Below are 27,805 nucleotides of genomic sequence, written 5' to 3' on the forward strand. Positions count from 1 at the left end.
AGTATTTGGTCACCTACAAACAAGCAAGATTTCTGGCTCTAACAGACCTGAAACTTCTTCTGTAAGAGGCTCCTCTGTCCTCCACTCATTACCTGTATTAATGGCACCTGTTTGAACTCGTTCAATATAAAAGACACCTGTCCACACCCTCAAACAGTCACACTCCAAACTCCACTATGGCCAAGACCAAAGAGCTGTCAAAGGACACCAGAAACAAAATTGTAGACCTGCACCAGGCTGGGAAGACTGAATCTGCAATAGGTAAGTGTGAAGAAATCAACTATGGGAGCAATTATTAGAAAATGGAAGACACACAAGACCACTGATAATCTCCCTCGATCTGGGGCTCCACGCAAGATCTCACCCCGAGAGGTCAAAATGATCACAAGAACGGTGAGCAAAAATCCCAGAACCACACGGGGGGACATAGTGAATGACCTGCAGAGAGCTGGGACCAAAGTAACAAAGGCTACCATCAGTAACACACTACGCCGCCAGGGACTCAAATCCTGCAGTGCCAGACGTGTCCCCCTGCTTAAGCCAGTACATGTGCAGACCCGTCTGAAGTTTGCTAGAGAGCATTTGGATGATCCAGAAGAGAATTGGGAGAATGTCATATGGTCAGATGAAAAAAACTCTACTCGTCGTGTTTGGATGAGAAAAAATGCTGAGTTGCATCCAAAGAACACCATACCTACTGTAAAGTATGGGGGTGGAAACATCATGCTTTGGGGCTGTTTTTCTGCAAAGGGATCAGGACGACTGATCCGTGTAAAGGAAAGAATGAATGGGGCCATGTATCGTCAGATTTTGAGTGAAAACCTCCTTCCATCAGCAAGGGCATTGAAGATGAAACGTGGCTGGGTCTTTCAGCATGACGATGATCCCAAACACACTGCCTGGGTAACGAAGGAGTGGCTTCGTAAAAAGCATTTCAAGGTCCTGGAGTGGCCTAGCCAGTCTCCAGATCTCAACCCCATAGAAAATCTTTGGAGGGAGTTGAAAGTCCGTGTTGCCCAGCGACAGCCCCAAAACATCACCGCTCTAGAGGAGATCTGCATGGAGGAATGGGCCAAAATGCCAGCAACAGAGTGTGAAAACCTTAGAAGACTTACAGAAAACGTTTGACCTCTGTCACTGCCAACAAAGGGTACATAACAAAGTATTGAGATGAACTTTTGTTATTGACCAAATACTTTTTTTCCACCATAATTTGCAAATAAATTCTTCAAAAATCAGACAATGTGATTTTCTGGATTTTTTTTTCTCATTTTGTCTCTCATAGTTGAGGTATACCTATGATGAAAATGACAGGCCTCCGTCATCTTTTTAAGTGGGAGAACTTGCACAATTGGTGGCTGACTAAAAACTTTTTTTGCCCCACTGTGTGTGTGTATATATATATATATATATATATATATATATATATATATATATATATATATATATACATACACAGTATACACACATGTATGTGTGTGTGTGTTAACACTGAAAGAGGAAGGAAAATAGGGGTCTACTAAAGTATTTTATATCTGTATTTTCTATATGTATCTACCATTCGAAGAACATAATAAAAAGTTACTCCTTGGACCTCAACGCTCTTCCTATAGAACTGAACATTTCTTCAAGATTTTCATCAAGTTAAATTTTATGAATTAAAATGGTCAAGGATATTCCAGATGCCTGGATACTGCTAGAGGCATAATTTCTCATTGGTTGAAAATAACCTACCTTTCAGCCTGCAGCAAAAAGATACTCAAGCGGTTCAAAATATAAAATGCTGTTCTTATTGATACATACTGGGGCTACCATGAGGCCAAAATAACAAATAACCTTAACTTTCTTTTTGAAGGATAGTTCAGGGGCCATTAGCCACAAAAAGATGTAGAATCAGTAAGAGTCTTTATCTGGCTGTAAAATAGAAAATGGAAACAGGTAACTCGGCAATGCCCTTATTCTGTCAGGATGCATATAGGCTTTAGGCAAAAGCCACTGGAAGAGTAAAGAATCTATCAAAAGCAAACTGTTTTTCCTCTAATTCATTTTCACAAATCGCCCAGTAAAGGGTACAGATCACTCATCCACTTAACACTGCACAGATCCCTTCTTTTCAAGTTAAAACTTCACCTGGAATTTTAAAAGAACATGTTCCCCTATTAGAAATTGGATTAGCATCTTTTACAATGATGGCTAAAAGCATAGGAATCTTAAGAAAGAGGATCCAAGGGAAATACTGTTCCGGCAAATTCATAACATAGCACTCACAAACATGCTTATTTCAATTCTGGGTCTCAGGTGGCTGATGTCTATCCTGCCATGATACAAACAACCCTGGACTGAGGACCAGTTCATTGACAGTTAATCAAACTCATAGGGACAATTAAAGTCACTACTTAATAAATTTAACTAAGCAATGTTAAATATTTGTTTGTGGAGAACATGAAGCAAATTATGGAGAAAGACAGAAGAATAACCCAACTCCATACAGGCCCAATTTGAACCTTGGATTTGTGAGGACCTGCAGTACCACATCACTCTTGATTATGCAATTGTGTCATCATTGTATAACTCCATGTTCAGTCTAAAAATATTTAAATGAATGCAAAGCTCATTACAAATGTACAGTATTACTAAATGAACTTCTCTAACTTTGATGCTTCTATTTTTCAAAAATTTATTTTTCATTAAAATCCATTAGAACAGGACAACAAATGTTAAAACAGAAACTCAACAAGTATGGAAAAGATGTAAGCGTTAAAGGTCTGTAAAAGAAGTAAGCGTTAAAGGTCTGTCACTTATTTTTTATTCATAGCTGGTGACTGGATGACAGGAACCTGACAATCTTTGTTCCCACTGGGCTCCTGCTTGCAGGCAACATCCACTAAAAGGACAAGATCTGGACAGAGAAAAACAATCAATAATTGAATTAGTGCAGCAGTGATCTTTAGGGAAATGTAACACTCATTGTTTAACCATAATTTTATATAAACTGGTAGCAAGGTATTAAATGCTATGTGATGTTTTCAGTTGTATAAAACCTTTCTTGATATAAAGCCTGAAGTTAACTTAATAACTGTTCTTACTCTTAGCATGCTAGTTTTCATAACTGAAGAAAATAAACTGAACGTTTTCTAACAAATGACAAGATAAACAGAACCCTTTAAACATATACTAGCAAAAACATTGGAAAAGTTTATGACACATTATTAATTTATTAATTAATTTTCAAGTACAGTTAATCAAACTCAGGGTTGCAATGGGCTGGAGCCTAAGAGGGCACCAACTTCATTGTGATGCATACATAAATGTACATACAACTCTAACTTACTTACACTTGGCCCAACTAAGAATAGACAAATAACATAACCTGGGTCTCAAATATTGGACACTGAGGTAGCAACTGTAACCACTGTATTACCATCACACCCATGACATATTCCATAATCCTTAATTGAGGAGTAACACTTGCTTCCTGGTTCAATTGCACATCAAGAGTCACAAATAACTAAAATAACTAAACACTTCCACATATGCAAGTATCAGAGAAATACACATGAATGGGTCAGGCAGCAATCAGAAAAGAAAGCACAGTAAAAGTTTAAATGATGGGTTTCAGGATAAACTAATTTTTTAAGATTAATAATGTATTCTGAAAAGTTGTATCTATGGTACGCCATTAATGTTTATAATCAGAAGCAGCCCAATCACAATGGACTATTACAGATTTACACTTTTCATAATGCTATTATTTCACAATACAAAACAAACAGACCTTCTTATGATGATCTGGCAAGAATCTATGTATGACAGAATGAAAATATACATTCATTTTTCAACTTACTCAGAGATTGACTCTGTAGTATGTGTTGCTTATGTTGAGTATTGGTGCCATAAATTGAAGTTTTGTTTTCCATGGCTGTTAGGGATCTTTCTTCTGGCAAAGAGTGGAGAATGTGCTTGGAAATCTGGAATAAAAAAGTGACAGTTAAATTCATCTCAGTAATGCTAAATTAATCTCTAGGTTTCAGTTAGGTTTAGTGCAAGGAGATGATTCTGTAAATGTTACTGCTGTGTTCTGTACTCTCTCACAGTGCTTGTTTTGCACTACTGATTTGTGTAATAATAGTGGAGACTAATTAAAGTTGACAAAAACGAATGGTTTAATGAAAAAGTGTTAGCCTATGCATCTTGAATTATTCAAATAATGAATATTTTGAGAGTAACTAAATAATACCATGAAGGAACTATTATACTTATACAAAAGGATACACTTCACCAGAAACTATACTAATTTTAGTTTTTACATTGACTATTTATTGCCTCCATTATTATTGTCAACTAAAAGTTTTTGTTTAAAAAAATTCTTTTATTTTTTACTTTTAGCAGGTCTGTCATTGCCTATTTTTGCCAAATCAAGTACTGCCTTTGAATAATAATTGGTATTCCATAACCTTGTAGCATAAACTCTTTACCTAAAATACGATTTCTTACCTCATTAGATTGAGAAGGTTTTAAGCTTCCCCAAGACTCTAGATGAATGGTGCTCGGTTCTGTTTTCAGCTGCTGAACTGAAGCTTCTGGTGCACCAACAGTAGAAACTGGAGTGATTATTCCCTCAGTTTGAAAATCAGGAGTAGCAGATATCGGGACGGTCTCCAGACTTAATGGAGTAAAGTTGTGAAGCTCTATTGGAGCCAACTGGGACAGTGAACTTTCAGCAACATGACTGCTAACATCTGATACTAAGTGCTCTTTTGCAGCAGTGCCTTCTTGAGTAGGGGTTTGAAGTGGATCCATTTCTACTTTTACCATGCTTGCTTTTGGAGATACCTGCAACTCATCTGCTATTTGAAATACTGTTTCCAAACTAACATCCATCTTCCTGCTCTCTTCAGAGGAACAGGAGCTGGTGTGTTGCCAGTTTGGACTGAAGGAATTCCGACCACCTACTGGACATGGCAACTACATATGAAAAATAAACAGATGTCAGATTAATTGGGTTATAAATACAAGCAACATGACCCTCATATTGTAGTTAGAACTAACAGCTGGACAAAACAATGTAAAAATAAACCTGTTTCGTTGCTTTCACTTATTTTCAGAAAAAAACATTCATAGTAATATTTTGAAGGTAATATTTTAAATTGCACTTTCTCACAGTAATAGGCACTGATTGGTCACTCTTTTGATAACTCTAAACGTACAATGAACTATATTGTTGTTACAATTACTAAAATTAGCAAAGAAAAAGTCCTTAAAAGATTAACAATGCGCTTCAATAAGTATGCCAGGGAGTTCAGAGATCATGATAAAGGAAAAGGTGTTATGGACCTGTAAATATATGGAAGAGTAGACTAGATTGACTGGACAGCACAGACTTGCTATATATAAAAAGGGCAACAGCAGAATTTTGTCCGGGGAAAGCTGAGGTCATTTAATGTTTGACAAGCTTATACTTTACCCTATCAGTCATATCTGAGTGTGTGCTGTTGTGTTCTGTATTCTTATGGGAGAATGCCAGCTTAGAGAATAGCTAATGACTGAATAGACAGACCCGGAAGGCCAGTTATACTTAAAAGACTGATTATAGACTCACTTAAAACATTGGCAGAAGCAAAGGATGATGGAAAAGCAGCCATCATGACTAATGCTGTCCAACATCTTACCGCTTCTTGATGCAACAAGTACTACAGCCACTATTTTTTATCATTAGCTATCAAACCTTATGCCTCCTCCCATCATGGCCGTCTTCATCCAAGTCAGTTATCCCAGACACTTTGGTACAAGGACAATATTTTTTAGAAACAAGATAAACAATAGAAACAGTAAGTGCATACTGGTGATAGCCAAGTCAGAACTTTTCTTTTTTAGTTTTCTTGCTTTATATTCATTCTGGGGTGTGTTCAAACCATAGTGTGTGTATACTTACTGTATTTACCTATTTATATATGTATTTATTTAAAGAACTTCTGTAAAAAGCCACATTTCCCCCTAGGAACAAATAAAGTTCTTTCTTTCTTTCTTTCGGTCGGTCGATCGGTCTGATCTTGAGTCTTGATCTTAATAAAACAGTTTAAATTGTGATTTTGCAATTTTGTACTTTATATTCTGTATTGCTGCTGGAACAAATCAGTCTAGACTCTGGGATCAACAAGGTAATATTTAGATACTTAATTGCTTCTAATACCTTATAGACATGATCATCTATATTAAATAAGTTTGATAAAAAGGCCTCAAGTTTCTCAGCGTGCAACAGATTAGTTCACTGATTACTTTTAATTAAAGCAATGCAATATGAGTTGCAGTCGAGCAGTTGAAAAGTGCAGTGCTTGTCCACATCCTCCAAAGGAAACTTCCCTCAGCTAAAATGCAGTCCTGCTTCTCTCATATGACTGCTGGAAGCAGACAGAGAAAGCATTTTGTGGAAAGAACTATCAAAGCCACAATGATCTCTTCAGCAGCGATGTCAAAATGACCACAAATGCCAATTTTAATGTGAAGAAACAAAAAAGTCACAGCAGAATTTCTGTCGAGTATGATTGATGAATATGGCAGTATATTCCTGACATTGTCTTCAGCTCATGTTGCTACCAAAAGGCTGCACTTGTTGCCATCTTAAAGGGATTTTCTACCTTCTCTGAACTACAGTTGGCAGGTAAAACAGAACACTGCAGCTAATTGCTTGATCACCATGTGTGTTCTGTAATATCCACTCATTGCTATTTTACTGTACTCTGAACACATGACAATACTACTATTACTACTACATATATTACTTCTATGGCTGGAAGTGAAGTAGCTAATTATAGAAATTACCGATGATACCTGGCTTTATATGGCTAGTGCTCTCCACGTTCTCCATCTACCAGTAACACTTAAACAATAAGTAGGCAGCCATGATGCACATACTGAATCAACCAGTCTTACGAATGCAATGCAAATATCTCTAGAGAAATACCACAGTGTGTACTGCTGACCAAGGTTATTATAGTTTTACCTTCTTATATGAGTTTTTATTTCTATATTTTTTATGACCTTGCTTGGAAAATCAGTTTAGTTTTAGTTTTCCTTCATCTTGTATTGTATCTTATTTTTAATTTAGTGTTTATTTCACAAAAACATTTGTATTTTATTTTTATATCTATTAGTTTCAGTTTTAGTTTTACTAATTATGATATGGTTAAAGAGCTACTATGGAGTTTAATTTTATGCCACAATCAGACAGAACTGTAAACTTAACTTGTCTGGATATGAGTTTAATGTTAGTGGAAATTTACTACACTACATAGTTTACTATCTGGGTTTGTTTTTGTCTGATAAAAAAGCATAATCAAAACCAGATACTGAATATGAACAATTTTATACAATTTCATAATTTTAAAAATATTTTCTATGTCATTTGTACTGAACAAATAAATGTGCACTGACTGTTGGCACTTTTCATCTTTTACTTTTCTTGCTGAGAATGGGCCAATTTGTGATGAAAATTAGGTGAATTTTAAGGTTTGAGGGTTTTTCACTCTAAATGTGTACAGCACACAACATATCCTGTTCCAAGACAATGTGCTTAACAATGAATGCCTTCAATATAGCATTCAAATGTCTCCCATACTGCTTTGTTATTTTCTACCAGCCATATTGATCTCTGATTCGATCTCAGGCACATACAATTTATAGACAGAATTTTGCCACCTACAGGCCTGAAAAGATATCAAAAATCAAAAATAGATTGTACTGTGTTCTGACACAGTATCACGGGGGTTTAAGAAGAACAGGGCTTTTAGACTTGAATCAGTGTCCAGACCCCACCTAACTGTGATGAGGGAAACAAAGAAAAACAATCATGTAGTGTCAAGGTTAGGAGTAGTGAGACTTGAATAGCCCATGCACAGTAAACCCTTAATGAGCAGAGAAAGAGCAGGTAATAGGATTGTGGACAGCCACAAAACGACAGAAACAGGAACAATATATATATAGTATATTCTAAACTTGCTTATCCAGATCAGGATTTCATGGATTCTGGAGCCTATCCCAGCAGGTTTGGATGCAATATTTACTATATGTCTGATGTTAAGAACAAAAAGAGTATGATATTTCAACTATTTATTTTGAGAGAGAGAGAAAGATTGAAAACAGGGGAACAAATATTTTAAAACATAATTCTGTTACCGGATTATTTTTACAATTTCAGGTATTTTGAACTGTGAATGTAAAACTAAAAATGATAAATTAATAAAGAATAAATACAAAAACACATAAGTAGGCTTAGTTTGTCACCAGTTGGGAGACTCTCTTCACCTACCTGCCTATAGTTCAGTGGAGACATTGCCAATTCTAGAATTTTACAAGGTTTGTATTGCTTCATTGTTACATGGCCTTTTTAAAGCAAAAGTGATTGGTTAGCAGCATTATGCTGATCTTGTATGTTGACCTTGTCAGTCTCTCCATCAGTGTTGTTTTATTTTCAAAAATAATTTTTCCTGTGCAAAGTGGACGCAGATAATTGAGAAATAAACTGAAACAGCACTCTCTCGTGATTTTTCTGTCCATATGGTAAAGATTCTGTTGTCCAGCACATTCTGACTTCAAGCCATTTGAATTTACATCTTGATATACAAGAAGCTCAAAGAAATGTGTCAGCTCATCATAACGGACATTAGACTCATGTGCTATTCTTCACTAACACTTGAACCAGAATCTATCATGCTGCCACTATCAGCTCCTGAAGAACTGTTACTATTCTCACACAGTAAATTGCTTTCTGTTTCGCATGCTTTACGTGCCCATACCCAGCAAATGTTGTGTGAACACCCACACTCCTTCACCCGGCGTCGATCACTGAATGAATGTATGTGAGCGGCTCTTGATGGATGACTTTCTGTTTTAGAGGTTAAAGTCACAAGGGACTAACGTTAAGAATATTTATTCAAAAACCAAATATAAAATTTTTATTAATTTGTTTTGATTAATTTCGTAACCCCAGGATCCCAGGTTAGTCCTTGTGTAAGTCCGGGTTGTGATGAAAACTAAAAATATTTTTAGTAAATTATTTTTTATTTCTGTTAGTCTTTCCAGCTACTTTAATAATTTTGTTTAGTTTTAGCTTTTCATTTTGCTTTTGTTAATTATTTTATTTCAGTTTAAGAAAATGTTTTCTATTATTTGTTTCAGTTTTGATTTTAGTTTTTATTAACTATAATAATCTTACTGCTGACTTCTAATTTAGACTTATTTTATCGTTAATACAGCATCTCTAACAGCAAAAAAGGAAACGACTCATTTTATCTACATTTTACCTATGGACTACATGTATATGGTTAAATTCTTAGCTTCCAAAAAACATGCAGTTAGATAACACTGCACAAGAAAGTTTTTGATTCTTGAACATTGTTGGGTGTTTCTTATAGATGTTTGGGTGCTGATCACGAATATTTACGCATCACGTACCGTTTCAGAGAAATCTTCAGTTTTGTCATGATTTTTTCTTCTGTTTCTATCCAAACATTTTTGCTCCCGTAAGTGACTTGTCAACAACTGTTTGTGCAGCCTGGGCATTGTCCAGGAATGGAATCAGGCCAGGGTGGAAGCTGTTCTGTGAAAGTTGACATCCTGGGCATGCCTTAGCAGGTCTGAACGAGCTTGACGCTGTCTCAGCATGCTATAAAGGTGGCTTGCATACACCGATCCTGTTCATTTGGTTTATATAGATTGTCAGTGTGTAATGTATAGTATCAGTATAGTAAAGTATAGTATCTGTAGCAATATAACAGTAAGTAAATTTGATGCTATAGACGTTTTGGTGTTGGGCAATATGTCTCGTCAATGTCATAACAGCCGCGATACATTCTGCTATATCTGTGGTGAATATACACTTGCGCCTCAGAGACGTTGGATGACTGCTCTTGTGAAGAAAGCTTACCATCTGTATCTTGGCTGCAAAATTGGTGATCAAGACAAGGAATGGGCGCCTCACATTTGCTGTGTGACATGTGCTGTCAGTCTGAGAGCCTGGCTCAGAGGCACTTGAAAGACGATGCTGTTTGCTGTTCCGATGATATGGCAAGAACAGAAAGACCATGTGATGGACTGTTACTTCTGTTTGACTAATGTGTCTGGTTTCTCTGCCAAAAACAAGAAGTCAATTGAATATCCTAATCTGCCTTCAGCAATGAGACCTGTGGCACACGACAACAGTCTTCCAATTCCAAAACCACCATAGGACTGGATGTTAGACGAAACAGATGAAGAAACTGCAATGCAGGGTACTGACAATGACATTGACCCAGATTTTGAACCATGCTCATCAGGCGATCCACATCTGATAACACAGTCCGAATTGAACAATTTGGTCAGAAATTTGGGTCTGTCAAAAGCAAAAGCTGAGCTGCTGGGTTCGAGACTGCAGGAATGGTGTTTGCTGTCACCAGGTACGAAAATTTCTGTGTTTCGAGGCCGACATCATGATATAACCAAATTTTTTGCACAAGGCGACAGTCTCTGTTTCTGTGGTGACATTGAAGGATTGTTCTCGGCCTTGGGTTGTGATCACAACCCGGAAGAGTGGTGTCTCTTCATTGATTCGTCAATGTTAAACCTGAAAGCTGTTCTGCTACACAATGGCAACGTTTATCCTTCACTACCTTTTGGCTATGCAGCACACATAAAAGAAATGTATGAGAATATGGAACTGTTGCTGAAGCATGTACAGTATAGCAAGTACAACTGGAATATCTGTGGAGATCTTAAAGTCGTTGCTCTGTTACTAGGACTGCAGCTCGGCTATACAAAGTACTGTTGTTTCATCTGTGAATGGGACAAAGAGTCGCACTATTCTCGACAGAATTGGCCACACCGTAAAAAGTTAGTTCTAGAATAGAAAAATGTGGCACTCAAATCGCTTGTCGACCCGGCAAAGATATTTTTGCCTCCTCTTCATATAAAACTGGGACTCATGAACAATTTCGTGAAGGCATTGAACAAGGATGGCGAAGGTTTTCGTTATTTAAGACAGATGTTCCCAAGAATAACTGACACCAAGATCAAAGAGGGCATTTTTGTTGGTCTCCAGATCAGACATGTTATGAGTGACAAGCAGTCTGAAGATCTGTTAGTTTGGCCAGAAAAAATTTCCTGGAAAGCCTTCAAAGACGTTGTTGACAATTTTCTGGGCAATTACAGAGCCCCAAACTACATTCAGCTGGTACACAAACTTCTCAAAGCATACAAGACAATGAAGTGCAACATGTCACTCAAGATTTATTTTCTCCACTCACACTTGGACTTCTTCCCCGCAAATCTTGGTGCTGTCAGTGACGAACATGGTGAAAGGTTTCACCAGGACATTGCTACGATGGAGAAACGATACCAGGGCAACTGGAATCCGTCAATGCTCGCTAACTACTGTTGGACACTGCAACGTGATGCACCAGAAATTGAATACAAAAGAAAATCAGGAGCAAAACACTTTTAATTCTGTTGAATTTAATAGCTTATGCAAAACATAAACGTGACTAAATATGTTATTGTCAGTAAACCTATAAATGTCTATTTGTCAGAGTTCCTACGTGATGCAGTAAAACTAAAACTATATTTCTGCATACCCAGTAAGTACCTGTCACAATCAGCAAAAACCTTTCAGGAAGCAAGACTTTTCAAAAAAACTGTTGTGCAGTGTAATTTATGTCAGCTTTTCAATGATTTAAGTGTTATTTAAAAATGTGCTAACAATAATACAGTCACATAGTACAGTCCAAGCTACCAATTCACTTTGACTGTTAGTACTAACCTGGTAATAGTTGTAGTGAGGAAAAATAGAAGAATGCTGGTCTGCACATCCTGGTATTGAGCCAACAGATGAAGAAGAGCAGCAGTGGCATGTTCCTAAAACAAGTTAAAAGCAAAACTCAAGAATAAATTCATTCATTCAAGATTTTGGTTGTATTTTTAACTTAAATGTTTAATCAAGTTTAAAAACTAACCAAAGAATTTCCTATATTGTTCAGTTACAATAATAACTACAAGTTCTCTTTAAAATACTAGGTGTATCAAAAGGGGTTTTGGAGTCCAGAAAACTGTCTCACTGATTGTCTCCTTTTTTTCCTTTTATCTAGAAACTGTACTGTTCAGTCAGGCAACATCATGATTGGGGAGACATAGACCTTGGCTTTTGTCTTATGCTGTGTTGGTTACCTATGCAATTAATTCTAAAATTAAATACATAAAGCAAATGGCTTTCTTACTGTAGAAAACCAAGTAACCATTTCTTAATTCTAGGGAAGGATAATACAACTTTTTAATAATATATCATCACTCTCATCACTCCATGACTCTTAGCCTTGGAAATCAGTACAGGAATATATGTTAAGCAAATAATTAACAACCCCAGTGCCAAGACAAGAAATAGATTTTCTTACTATGCAATACCATAAATTTATAATACTAGCGTTGATTTAAAACACAAATAATTCTTTAGCATTCTGCATTTAAAAATGGCACACTGAGCAAAAATATTTCTGAGGAAGGCTGATCAATTATTTAGTAATATATTGCACCAGACAATCTAAAATTACTTCATTGATAAAAGTTTGTTATTTGTGTTTTTCAGTTTCTGTCAAATGACTTCTCATGATTGTATATATTAAAAAAACATTGCTCCATTAAGATTTCCTGAACCGTTGCATGACTTTGATCAGACCTACATTCATAAATCTATATTAACTTAAAAACACTAATTTCACTTTCCCACTCACAGGAGAGCAGTAGTTTTCTATGACAAGCATGAATTACTAAAAGTGTCATTAATTGTAAAATGATTGCATCGACTAAAGCACACAAAAGTCTCCATACATACTGATATGAAATATATAAAAAACAATTGCAGCCATTTATTTCTTTTTTTAACTCAGTTCTCTCTTTTATGCATTGTTTCCAGCTTTTATTGTCATTTGTCTAAACTATGCATTTAGATTTGTATGATGTAGTGAACACTGTCATTAGCCTAAACCAGTTTCAGTGAGTCTGCAATCAAGTCACTGGTGGTCCATCTTCAAAAAAAAAATCTCCTGCATAGTCCTCCATAATTTTGGATTAATGTCTATTACATCAGTTGAGTTTTTAAGGCTACAATGGGCTAAATAATGCTTATAAAAACTAAACTATAGACCCTAAGGTTTCATGACATTCTGCACCAAAAAGGCTTCATAACACTTCCAGTCACTTTGGTTGGTGTAAAGTCTTCATCTGGGAATGCTAACTAGTGATGGAATTTATGTGACAAGTATTAAGTTCTTTACACAAGCTATAATATAACTGGAAGAACCCCCAAAGTTTTGTTGTGTTCCTTAATAAAGTATCCTCCTATTAATCCTGTTTAGTATTTGGATAAAGATCTGATTACACCCATCCAATATCTGAACCATTTTTTCCTGCACATATGCAAGGATTATGCTGTGCCTATACTGGAAATGGCATTCACAAAGCAATGTGGCACCAAATCCACCACGTAGCACACCTTTGTACAGAAGTGTGGTCCTTGAGAGCTATGAAACAATGAAACTTCCGCCCTTGACCATAGTTACTGATGCCAAAATATGATCATTGCTTTATTTACTATTCATTTTGAGTCAGGAAAAAAAATCTTATTTAATTAAATAAACTCAAAAAAAACCCAACTGTCTCTCCAAAAAATAAGGCTAGGAAAATAAAAGGTATATTCACTTTTTTTTAATCACCCAAGTAACAGTCCAGCTTTAATCAACATTTCAAACAAAAGAATTTCCCTAAGTACTCTTGGGTTTTATACTTCTGTAACCATAATCAACCAATGAGGAATGTCCATAATATACCATTTCATCAGGGTACACCAATCTACAGGACAGGATAGTTTAGGAGCCTGCACCGAGAGCGCATTGCCGTACCTACCACACGACAAACCACCTAGACTGGGACCCGAGTGCGGTGGGTGACACCTCAGCACCACACTGGATCAGTATGAGGATTTTTATGGTGGCTAAAGTGCTACCATCCCCCAAGTTTTCCCTGTAAGTTGGAGGACCTGCTTGCAGGGCTGGATGCGGATTAACATCATACCCAGTATGGAGCGATTGCAGGTTAAGGACCGTGCTCGAGAGCCCAATAGAGTAGAGATACTTCTGGTGTTTACAGGATTCAAACCAACAACCTTCCGATTGCCGGTGCAGATCCCTAACCAGCAGCCATCACTCTGTCCAATCTACAAATATACAGTAACTATTAAAGACACACCACAAGGAATATATCATATCTTCCGTTACTTAACATAAACTATGTAACTTGCTTTCTGTATTTGGTCCACCCTGATACCACTCAAGGTCTAAAAGTTCTATTCAACCTCCAAAGCATCTATTGCTCAGGTTTGGCTCCCAGACCAACCAAATCCTGCCCCCAAGATGGTGGCTTTTATATCAGCTAGGCCTCAGTGACAGCCTCTCAGCTAAAGTATCAAGTTTTCCATTTACACAACATTTACACATCAAATCTTTATTAAGCCAAATAGGCTTTTTGTTTTTAAATCAAAGTAAAATAAGTGCAACCAACAGCATGCAAAAGTGAAACTATGAACATTTCTAAATAATTCCCATGATAACTGTAGAGGATGACATTCCCCGTCACATTAATACCCAGTGTTTCCCCAATACAGAACATTTAGCAGCAAGCTAGTGCTGCTACAAAATTATATAAATAATAAAAATCCATTATTCTTTCTCAGGCAGCCCATAATGTTTTTCTGAATTCATGTTAGGAAAAACGTGCATATCCGCACAACTGTCTGGTTGCTAAGCAGTAATAATAAATTGGCCTTTGCTGTAACCAATAAACAGTTAAGTGTAACTTGTACTGGTGTTCCACACCCATGTTTTGATCTCTTCAGATACACATGGATAAAAATCAAAACGAGTCTCTAAAAATAAGTATGTTTTAGTGGTCCAAGTAAAAGAAATTTAATACTATATGCAGTTAAGCTGTAACTATATATTGCCTTGAGCACTGTATGATTAAATAGCCTTAGACTTAGCAACCAGATATCACTGTGATTCCCCTACATTGATAAGCTATTTATTCATTATTGTCAGAGTTATTGACAGAATTCCTCTGCAACTTTATTTCACTGTGTCATCTTCATCTTAACTTTGCTCCAGCAACTAGTGGGGATGTATTTATTATACAAGACTTTTGTTCATAACAAAATATGTAGCATATATAGCTCTGTTAATCAGTTTCCAAGCACCATCATAGCTATATTTTAAAATCTGTTATTTCTTCAAAGAGACAATTTTTTAAAATTGAAACTTCATTGTCATATTTATTGTCTATTAACTTACTTATTTACTTTATTAAATTTATGTTTATTCTTAATTAAAAAATGATAGTGTCATTTTTAGTGAAAATGATCATGTGACCAAAACAGTTACATTTTCTAATGGGGAACTTCTAATTTTTGTGGGAAACACTGTTAATACCTGAAGACAAATGTGAAAAGCACCTAAAGAAATCATTGAATCCAAAAAACACTAACAGTTGTATATCACATGGTACTACAATGCTTTTTTTATCTAGCATGTACTCACTTCATTGGTTATCCAAGAACATTATTTAGACTTTACCTTGGAGGCTTGGATACTGTTTTACATGAGTCAGGTGCCAGTTGAAATTGTGTTCCAGATCACCTATTCTTTGAGGACTCTGCTGATCATGAAGTTGGCTTGAATTGGTTTGCACAGCACAGCTGGCTTGCAGTGGCAATCCCTGATAAACTGATACAGGCATGCCCCAGTCTGGGTGTTGAGAATAGCCATCTATTTTCCTCATGTACATCCTACTATGGTTTGGCCACATATGCTGTGAAATTGGAGAAGGATCAGGACCTTTCATGAAATGCAAGTTCTCCATGTAGAAAGCATGATGGGTCTGGTCATGATTTGTAGAATCTGAGGGAAAAATACAGCATTAGAACAAAATATGCAATTTATTAATAAACAATTAAGCCATATAAAAATTTTACATGAATTTAAAATTATCAGTATATTAAAAGATGATGCGGAAGAAGAAATAGCAGGGTTAAATTAAACATTAGTAACATGGTAAGAAAACATAATATTGCACTAGAACTCCTAAAAGAATCTTGAATAGGAAGGTTGAAAGGAATTTATTAAGACTATGTACAGAAATGTACAAAATACAAAAAATGGTTAAATATGCATAAAAAAGGAAAACAACTAAGATGGGCTTTTTTGTTTTGATTAGTGATGCTGCCTCACTGCTAAAGGAACCAGTGCTCATTACATGCCTGATCCTTGCTTATGAGGAGTTTGCACGTTCTTCCACAGTCCAAGAGGTTTTCTCCAGGCACTCTAGTTTCCTTCCACACTCAGAAGAAAGCACATATTTGAATAAGTGGCAATTATAATTTATTCCAAAACGAGTGTAAGTCTTCCCAGACGCGAAGTGGCATCCCAGTCAGACACAGATTCTGGCTTCCTAAGAAGCAATATTGGAAAAGCATGTTAAGATATGAATAGATGGATGAATGTGGCCAGAACAGGAGATGACCCACTTTAGTCATAAAACTAGTACTTTACGTTGTGAAAATGACATATAAATAAAAAATACTAGGTTTATGGCAGCAAATATCAAGTAATTAAGTAAATGTATGAACAAATCATTAAAACTTTGATTTTCTAACTTGTGTATTGAAAACTGCCATAATCAGAGCAATAATGATCCTTGGGTTGTTTAAAAATAAAAGCCAGAAAAAGTGAGAAGAAAGGAAGAGTAGAAAGAAGAAGAAACAACACATACAGTTTGGAGAAGGAGAAGCTGAAGGAGAAGCACTGGAACATGTATAGGCCTTATCTTGAAATACCATTACAGGATCTGATACATATGAGCAATTTGAAAGTTTAATGTTGGAAAAACATTTAAAACATCTTCAACATACATCACAAATATTTATAAATTAATATAGTCCAAATTAAATGTATAGTCAAATAAAATTTTTGATAGCCACCTGGGTCAACTAACCTATATTTATCAGAAGGATGAGAAAAAATGTTTCTTTATTCTACAAGGGACTGCACTAGACTCAAAAAAAGTATCAGTTATTAATTCATTTGTATTTTTTGCTGAAATCCTTGGCTCATTTTAATTTTATAAAGTTTTCATTGAATTTTTGTTGGTCTTTTTTCTTAACTGTTGACATTAATGTAGATTTACTGTAAACATTGCATTAATTTACTTTGTGTTTTCTTCTTAATATAAAAGACCATGGTTTGGAATTCACACATGTACAGTATATATTGAGACATTGGAAAGCTGAAAGGAATTTAAGAATTTTTAATGATTTTGCCTACTTGTGACAAAGAAATCTCTTTTTTGTGAACTCTGCCTCAATGTACTTTGTAGAGAGGGTTACAATGGACTATGATAGGTAAAGTGAAAAGTTTTTCTCATAAACCCAAAATGTCAGGGAAATTTATTTAAAACAATGACACTTTATACTCATTTCAGTGGTATACACAAGGTATAAAACATTAAGATGAAAACATTTAGAGTATAATGTAAAAAAACGAACAAATCTAAACTCACAAGTTCAATATGAGAGATAAATAAAACCAAAAATTGCAGTACTGTAATGGCAAAATGACAAAGTGTTTAGCTGCATCGTTGTAAGTCAAGTTAGTGGTGGTATACTAAGTTAAGTTACAACATGTGGTTAGGACACAGACAAGGTAATTAGGGCCAAGTGAAATAGGATGAATAACAAGAAAATTTGTGTTTTTTTCATCGTTGATGTTCTTGATATCATCAAATTAAATTTGAAAATGATGCAAGAGCTGAGGAGAAAATTACGCAAGCCGCCCCATTGAAAATACAAACTATCATGAGTAATCATTACAAAAATTAACATAAAAGAAGCATTACTGAAATTGCAGTATGGCAAGTAAAAAAAGTTATAGATTTGTGAAGACATTAGGAACATTTAAGAGGAAAATAGTTAAGCATCAAAAAATGCAAAGCACTCAAATGTAGGAGGTGCTGCATCACTATTTAAGTTCCCTCATCTTTAAAAAATGCAAGAAAAGAAGGAACGCAAACATATAAAAACTGGCTGCAAATGTAGTTGCTTTGAATCTGGGTTGGACCGAATGTGAAGTACAATGACAGCTGAGGCATAAAGAAAACTAAACATCACTAAATACAAATATTTGGAGAAAGTGGATAGGAGCTTTCTAATTGTGTAGAATTTGTACCTGTTTTGCAGGTTCCTAGGCATATTTTATTTTAAATTAATCAGTATTATTATTTTGAACTAATTTCAATGTAATTAATTTTTTGTTTAGACGACAGTGTCTGAGCAACCAGGCCACCATATTTTATGATATTACAATTTAAAAATTATTGAGTGCACTGAGCATGAATCAGCCAACTGCATAGACACAACAAAATTATAAACAACATATCACCTTTGTAGTTTCATGCCAAACTCCTTTACAAGTTGAGTAACTGGTTGCTAAAGTGTAGAGACTATATATTGCTACACTCTTGTTGACATGCAAAAGTATTATGAATGCATTTGATAGAAATTATATATTAAAACATTTCTTACACATGTTTTATTGATCAGATATTATAGTAATTAAGTAACCAGGAACTCAGATGGAATGGAAATCAGTTACGCCTGTCGTCCTCATGGATGACAGATGGGGAAGTTCTGCTTTCAGGGAAATACCTAAGGTAACTGAAAAGAGAAAAAGAAGGTAGTTGTATGTGGATCATGGGAATAGGAAATACTCTACTATGTCAGTTTATTAATAACACCCTCCTACCAACAAACTTTTTTTTTATCCCAGATAAATAATGACTTAACAATTTTTATACATACACCTTGATACTGCCATACTGTAAATTCAGAATCAATAACTACTTTGACTATGCTGAAAATAAATAAAATTAAAGTAAGCAAACGAAAAAATATTGTACCTTGGTCTTCTAGTCTTCCTTGTTCTGAGGAACCAGTAGAATATGAAAGAAACTTCCGCTTCTGGCTAGGTTTCCTGCATGTTACCTCAATTCCTGCCTCTAGTTTGGCTTTGTTAACACCTGTCAGTCTCTTTACATTGACTAATAGCTCTGGGTGTCCTTTCTTGAAGTTAGGATGGAGGAAATGATGCAATGTCCCATCTGTAATTCTCTGGTCCCCCACTGTATTAAGGTATCTGTCAGTATCTATATTAGAAAGCAGGTCTTTACAAACAGAACCATTAACTGCTTTGATGTCTCCTCCAAATTTGCCACTTTGAGAAAAACTTCCAGAACTCATAGGAAGCTTTCGAAACCCATACAGATTCATCTGTCGAATGAAACTGGTGAAGTTAGTGGTCTTGAACACATCTGATGATTCCACTGAAAGCTTAACTGGTGACAAAAGTTCACTTTCAAATAGCTTCTGATGAATAATTATTACTCCTTCAGCACTGGGATTCCAGTTTATAGACTGAATTTCTGGATTATTCACCAATCGCCATAGTTTTGCTGGGAAGTTATTAGGATTGATAGGTATGGAAAGTAGGTCTTCTTCTATCACTGGGTGGTCGATAGCCGCTGGCAGCACCACTGCAGAGGAATAAATTCAATATTGTTCATATGAATTTGAGGGATAAGTTTGGTATTTTTCAACTCAAGGTTATTTCTTCCCAAACATAGTATACATTAATTCTCAACATAAAATTGTGTTCTAAAGTGAAGCAAATTTTATAAATTTAAAAATTAACTATTTTGCCCTTCTGTTTTATAATGGAGCTAATGGGTACTGGGGTCCCATTGTGAAAACAGCTTTAAATTTATCAAATATATCCACTTTGTGGCAGTGAAAGTTTCAATTTAAAAAAACCTACCTTCTGTGTTTCTGAGGCATTCTTGTGACAACAAAAGAAAACTGGAAATAATACATTTTAACACAGATTCTGTTTTCTTTTCAGTACTGCTTTCTTGAGGTAATGATACGTTTCTTGATACGCTTCATTTCTGGTAGAGGAAGCCATGACTGTAGTTATACCAACACCTCCCAACCTTACAAGGCCATATTCTGTGTATTATCCTAATTTTGCTTCTGCAACTTTGCAGTATTCATGCCAAGTGGCAGCATAGTTAAAAGAGCCAGCTTCATTATACTTTGCATAAATAACAAACTTTAAACTGAACTACAGTATTACAATTTGCTGTATTTTAATAAAAATCAATAATTTTTTCAGAGTTAAGCCATCTGTATGCCACACTTTCTGTGGTGTGTCATGCACATACATGACAAGAAAAAGTACTCAGAAATTGAAAAAGGCTGGTTGTTTAATAGAGCAGTTTTAAGTGCCACAGACCAAATCTCAAGTTTTTTAACGCATGACAAAAATCTCTTGCTGAGGATTAGATATTAACAGAACTGTGCACGACATTTTAAGTGCAAAAACTCACTGACACTCACTGATACCAATCAATGTAGGCACCATGCAGAACCCAAACAGCTCTGCTCTACCACACTGCCTATTCTAGAACATCTTTACTAAACTTAAATAGCTTTGACCTGATTAAACTTGGGAGAACTGATGTTGCTATATTGGCTTGTATGTGTATTTGTTCATCTTCCAATGGACTAGTGCTATCCTTGGATTGTTTGGCATTGCACCTAATGATTGCAAAAGTTTAGCAAAAGTTTTTCCAAAAGTTTAGCAAAGGACTTTGCACAGACTGTGTTCATATCTCACTACAGATAGTACAACTCAAGTTAGTTTTCCTAATATATACTGTATATATATTCGACAGATTCATTTAATTTATTTCTCAAAAAGTTGATTTTGATTCAAGTCCAAAGACATAACAGTGTGACCATAAACTGATGTGGGTGAGTGTATATGATTTGGAGTGGATTGACCACTGCAGCTGAGAGATGCTTTGGCTGTCAAAACCCATAATCATGAAGAGAAACCAAAATATAAATATCTGCTGTGTCCAGCACAAGATTTTCTCAACTTATAACTATTAAAACACTTAACGCTAAAAAACTTGTTTACAGTTTCTGTGAGATGAAAGGATAACAGAACAAAAATTCTCTGCAGGGTTTTTATATGCAGTTATCTATATACAGCAAAATTGATTTAACTCGAAATACATACGTATTTGGCATTTTACAATGGTTATAACTGCCCTGTGCTACAGACAGCATCTATATTACTAAACGACAGTTTAATTTATGCATGGACGGCGGACGCAACTGCATGCGCACTGCGCCTCAGAGTCAAACCCAGCGGATTCCCAGAGTCAGTAGGTGGTGCCCAAACAACACAACCTGTGAACTAAACCTGCTCTAATCCACTGTGCCAGCAGTCTGTGTCAGCAGAGGCAAAGCAGTCACGGCTTCAAATGGAAAGAGCTCAACGATTTTTAATACAAAACCGAGCCCGTAGTTCCCAGAGTCAATGCGTGGCACCCAAACACCACAACCTGTAAACTACACCTGCTCTAATCCACTGTGCCAGCAGTCAGTGTGTGTAAGTTGGAGTATGCTTCCTAACAGTAAACGACTTCTACCTAACGACACAGCCACAGAACAACAAAGACGAGACCGTATGGGTAAAAAGAATACACGGAGGCTCCTACGACGCGCTTCAGATACACCAGAAGCAAAGACATCACGGCTCCACAATGAAAGAGCTCAACTAACGGAAATACAAAACGAGCCCGTATGGATAAACACAATGAACGAACGCGCCCACAATGCGCTTCTGACACAGCAGAGGCAAAGGAGTCACGGCTCCAAATGGACAATGAACGAAGGCGCCCACACAAAGAAACCGCTTTAGTACAAATATGTTTATTTAATTAAATGAAAACTTTAACATGGCTATGACCTGTGAACTAAACCTGAGGCATAGCGTGCACGCCAGGTTGTACAGCCGCCCGAACGCGACCGACCACACCACCGCATATACCACGTTCGTTTAGTAATGTAGCCCTCCATGCCCGGATCCGCCGCCATGGTCACTTCAGCACGCGAATCCGCCGCCGTCAGCAAACGACTTCTCGCTGACGACACAGCCATAGAAAAACAAAAAAGAGACTGCATGGATAAAAACAATAAACGAAGGTGCGTACAACGCGCTTATGAAACACCAGAACCAGATGAGTCACAGCTCCAAAAAGAAACCGCTTTAATACAGATATGTTTATTTAATGAAATGAACTTTCCCAGGACGCGCCCACCCTCAACAATATTTCATCCCTCCAAGTATCAGAGGGCACAGAAAGTGATTGCCATTCTTGGATTTGCGATTCTTTCAAGAATCGCAGGCTTGCTGGTTTATGTTAGACTGTGAAATTTGTAGCTCAGTCAAAATTGCCAATTTGTTTGTAAAAAAAATCTATTTTTAAACTCAAAAGGGGCAATCATGATTGATCTACAAAATTAAAGGGAATACTCCATGCAAAAATAATATTTTTATCTTTTACTTACCCTATATGTTCTATGTGGTGATGGACAAGAAAACTTTTTACTTGCATCACATAATCCACATGCCATTTACCTAGTCTTGTGCTCAAAATATCCAAAACAGATAAATATTTTGCTAAACATTTTTTGCTTTAACTATTGGTAAATAAATACTTCTGCAGAATGAAAGTATTGTAAATGAAATGTAAAACTGCTCTTATGGGATTAAGCTTTTGAATTGAAGATACTGTACAAACCCTCCCACCTTTCAACTTTAAAGCTCAGATCGTCTTAAACATGCTTTATATTGTTAAGTAAACATTAAATGATCAAATCAAGGGCACAATAAATTGGGGAAGCAGGTACTGTAATTCTTTCACCTCTTGCATAGCTTATAGTTTAGTTACTGGCTGGAAACCCATCTTTAATCTTGCCAAATGTTGGATTTGAAGTGTGCATATTCCTACAAAGGGACTGTAAAAACACTTTAGGTTCACAGAGCAGATTGTACAATTAGACATACAATAATTTAATGTACATAGTTGCTGATGCTACTACTACTGCTACAGTCAAGTAGCCTTATCTAAATACAATACTATCAATTAAGTTAGAAAATGAAGGGAAAGCTGTTCTAAAATATTTTTTGTTAGTTAACCAGTATTATTTATGAAGCCTTGTAACACATACTTTCAGTATCATTTTATTGGGATAGTGAAGCTAAAATTGTATTGTATACACAAGCAATTCACATTTAAGATGAAAAGATTGGTATATATTTACTCATATACAGTATACTGTATCACTACAGAACAAAAACAATGATTGCATTCATGTATTGTAAAAACTAAAGTGGATTATATGCATAGGTTAAAGTAATGTTTTCCAAAGTAAAAACCATCCATCAATATTGAGGAGTTTGGCAAATATGGCACAAGGCTATTGATAAAAAACACTGAAAAAAAAACTCAATTTACGAAACCCCCTCAAACTGAAAGCAAATAGAAACAATAAAGCAAGGCCTTGCACAAACATCTCAAATGAATAAATGATGTCATAGTGAGCCTTAAGGCATAAAATGATGGAGTAATATTAAGTGTCTCCGTAATTAGATTTATGCTAAATATTGAAATGTTTATGTTAATTATTGAGATAACTTTAATGTATTGCATACATAAATTGTTGCATCATTTAATAACTAGCTTTCACTCTATTATAGCAGAAACATTTCAGATATGTAACTTTTATGTGCAGTATATATAAATTGTTGCATCATTTAATAACTATCACTCTATTATAGCTGAAACATTTATTAAGGAATCAACAGTCTGCAAAGTACTCAGTAAACAAACAGCACTATGCAATAATATTGAATTTCAGAAATTTCATAAATATCCCTGTGTTTATGCATGTGCAAAAGGTGGGATGGATTTTAAAAAGTATCCTAACATTCTCAAACCCATTTAGTCCTATTTAGTGTCATGCACAGTGGTCTGAGTCCATAGACTCTGGGTCAAAGCATGAATGTAGATAACACAACATTCACAAAAGGTCAAATTAGAAACTGTAGTCACCCTAGCACACACTTCTTTCAGATGTGGATAAAAAAAATAGAGAAGCTTTTAGCTTAACAAATCCACAAACAGCATGTCTGCAATGCAATAGCAGAAATTTCCAACGCAGATCCAGTGCAGTTGGAGATAAAACCATTGACCATAAAAATAAGCCACACATTTAGGGAGTACTAGAAGTTCTACTCAGTTTAAAGAAGATACGACACAATCTAAGGAGTCTTTTGACACAAAATAAATACCACGGCTAGATACTCTTAGTACAGGGGAACTGAACAAACCTCAGACACTCTCACAACTACTGGATGCTATAAATTCACTCCAGATTCAGAATGCAGTACGCCCTTAAGGCTACCCAGTGGAATTTTTCAAACAATTTTCAACTAAGTTAGCCCTGCTAGTATTAACAATGGTTATAGAAGCTAGAAAGAACAAAATTCTATCTCTAACTTGTTGCTAAGCATTATCATCATCTTTCCAAAAAAAAAATATATGCAGAGATGATATTGCACTCTATATATCGCATACACAAACATCTATACCAGTAGTCCTTAATATGCTAGCAGAATTTCAAAAGATACTATGAACTAATGTTGATCAATGAATTTCACCAAAGTGTTACAGTAAATGCCCCTTGTTTGTTAAATTATTTACTGATAATTTGGCTGGTTTAGGAGAACTTTTTTTCAGCGTCCCATAATACTTTGTAAGGTCAGTGTGACATCCCTCAGAGCTGTAACAGCCAACATTAGATGGGACCGCCCCATGGGTATATAATGCTGATAATCTGCTTTACAGAATGGTTATGAAGGTTGTGCATCTCCCACTACTTCTTTCTTCTTTGATCTTATGAAGGCATGCAGTGGTTGGCACTATGAAGAGCACACAGTCGCGCTCACAGTTAGTATCACAAGTCTACTGGCTGACACACTGCAGATTTGAATACTGGGAGAAAACTCATGCAGATAATAAACAGAGCATGCAGGTTTCATAGAAATCAAAGGTGCTAAGGTACTTGGTGAACTACTATAACATCAGTATTCACCGCAGTCTTTTGTATTTTCCATAAAAACAAAAGCTACAAAATGTAAAGCCATAAAAGCACATTAATACTGTGTGTGTAGTTGGTGAACTCAATTTAAGGAGCGTAACAGATAAGCAAATAATGCAAGTTCTCAAATTTTATTTGTTATGAAATATATACAGTATAAACAATTAGTTATCTGTGCTTGTTGACAAATGTGCAGGTTAAAATTCGAGTTTCATGTCAGTATAAGAGAAGGAGGCGTGTACCCTATGCATGTGTAATTAGCTACATGGAGAATGAAAACAAACCTTCCAAGACCCTGATATCCCCCTGAACACAGAAGACTATGAAATAATAATGAAAGACATTTTTATCTTTTTGAAAGAAGAAAAAATGCAAAGCATCAACACAGATAGTTTGGACAGCCTTAAATAGAATGAGCCAGCGGCTTCAATCATGACACGCCACTTTGAATTTTTTGCCTTCAACTATTTTTATAATTGAATTTTTTTGCTTTCCTCCCAGAGCTGAATATTTTTTACAACAAAACTCATTTTTCTGAAAAGCACACAAAGCAATAGTTTCTGATATAAATCAAAATAAAACAACCTATGTATTATTTCTGAATGTTGACTACAATTTCTGTATTTCTGCTTTGTTTTGATGAAATATACGACTGTGAGTCTCTGTGTTCTTTAATCTCATGGAGGCACAGTGGTTGGCACTGCTGCCGCATACCTCAGATTTTCCTTTTGGCCACAGTAATCAGTCCAGTATAGTTGGCAGATGTTTCCCTAGCACTCAGGGACACTTTAAAGATGATTGCGGCACTATAATCCAGTCAAATCTAGTTCAGTTAGTCTGTCCCCAGTGACTTCAATTCATTTTGCCAAGTTTGATGATATTCAAAAAAACAATTCCGTAATTTCTCTGAACTTGAGGAGAAGTGAACACCATAGAGTTCACTCATCACTAGATAGATAGATAGATAGATTACTATCACAGCTGTGATTGGTGTACAGTACTCGCAGATGGGCTGAGATGGGGTTAGGATATTTTCCCTTGTTTGTGGTTTCTTTCTGCCTTTCTTTTTTTAAAATTTTTGTCCATGCTGTTAGCTCTCTTCTCTTGGATGAGCGTTGAATTCTGTAGTTCGACTTGATTGTATGGAAAATTATTTTCTTTGAATAAAATTTTAAAAATAAAATCGGAAAAAAACAGACAGCCGAGACTATGCTTACTATATATGAACACAACAACTGGGCATGCGATTCAAGCAGAGAATCCGAGAGGTTGCAACGCCACTGTGCCAAACTCAAATTTATTATTCTATAATATTAACGTATGCACAAGCGTACCCAAAATCCATAGATAATGTTTTGGAATTTTGCTTCATATTCATCTTATCATGTGAAACGCAAAACGATCAAGTGTGCAGCAAATTCATTTTTTATTTCACTTCCCCAATGCATATTTATAGAATGTCACAATTTATATTTGGATGTTACCAACTGTAAAAAAACTGACATATCTTGCTATATTCTTGGAAAGGCTACAAGAAACACGGAATGTCGAGAGAAAAAAAAACAGATCACAACCAACCAGGACCGTTGCGGCGTCTTCTGAGAGTGCGCGTGCGCAGTTGCATCAGTAAATGGCGCGCGCATAGGGATAGAAGCCGCCATATTTCGCATCGACAGCGAACTAAGGTGGGGTTTCATTTAATTGTCTGTTTCATATGTTTATCTGTGAGATAACAATTTTTATCAATGGTCCCAACTCAATTTGACAACCGTCTTATAGTCTTAAAACTCGAATCTTCTTTGATAGGAGTCGGTTAGTAACGTGCGCAAGTTCACGGCCAGTTAAAAAGTACACCTCTTCCACTATAACTTACTAAAATGGCCTAAAAGCAGTTTCTGCATGACAGCGTTTAATGTTTACGAGTCAAAAAATAAATAAAAATAAAGACATGTAAAGGGATCCGTTCCCATGGCATAGTACGAAATTATCAAAAATGTCCATGTTGCCGAACGAAATCTAATTCAATGCAACTATGATTTTATTAGTTTATAAATATTTTTACATTCATCAACAACTAGAAAATATAGCGCGAGATCAGCACTCCTATTCGTACCTGAACCATAAGCGACACACAACAGCTGAACATATTACTTCAATGTCAGATCAGTCCATTTGAGGTAGATAAGTTTCACGACTGCACCTAAAACCTACCTCCAGATGGGCGAGGGCAAAAAACAGGTTTGTAACTGTGCAGACTCTTCATTGCTTTGATGCTGTACGTCCTAACGTGAAAAGGACGTAGCTAGTGCGCAGTCCAGCCTATGAATGCAGGAGTCCCGCTATATCGCACAATTAAAAACGTGGACCCACCGAGGAACTGACGTAAACGGTTGCCAAGATACCAAAAGGCTTCTAAAGTTGCCCTGTGTTAAAGTCAGTGCGACACAGTTAAACTGTGCCAAGGTGTGTGGTTTGCATAACAAGCGGAAGTCATTAGTTCACGTACACCTTTACAAGGTGGTCTGTCACAGTCAAAGACTCCGTTATTACGGATGAGTGCTTTCTTTTCGATCAGCACACAGATAACGGAGACCCGACTTCACGTACTTAAAGGAGCTTTGTATTTAATTTCTTCTCATATAATAAAATTATATGTTAACACGAACCCTA

At 36.0% G+C, this 27,805-nt stretch overlaps 1 protein-coding gene across 1 annotated transcript; it reads right to left on the bottom strand.

Annotated features, from left to right (window-relative positions):
• Positions 1 to 2,777: 2,777 nt before the first annotated feature.
• On the bottom strand, positions 2,778 to 27,577 carry LOC114656559 (heat shock transcription factor family member 5). Its single transcript, XM_051931244.1, has 7 exons — positions 27,347 to 27,577; positions 19,021 to 19,653; positions 15,645 to 15,968; positions 11,789 to 11,883; positions 4,495 to 4,965; positions 3,845 to 3,968; positions 2,778 to 2,899 (listed from the first exon to the last, which is right to left on the bottom strand). The coding sequence occupies exons 1-7, from the start codon at positions 27,396 to 27,398 to the stop codon at positions 2,799 to 2,801; spliced, it is 1,800 nt and encodes a 599-aa protein (XP_051787204.1). The 5' UTR covers positions 27,399 to 27,577; the 3' UTR covers positions 2,778 to 2,798.
• Positions 27,578 to 27,805: the final 228 nt, after the last annotated feature.

Source organism: Erpetoichthys calabaricus, chromosome 8 (assembly GCF_900747795.2).
Source record: "Erpetoichthys calabaricus chromosome 8, fErpCal1.3, whole genome shotgun sequence".
Taxonomy (NCBI): Eukaryota; Metazoa; Chordata; class Cladistia; order Polypteriformes; family Polypteridae; genus Erpetoichthys; species Erpetoichthys calabaricus.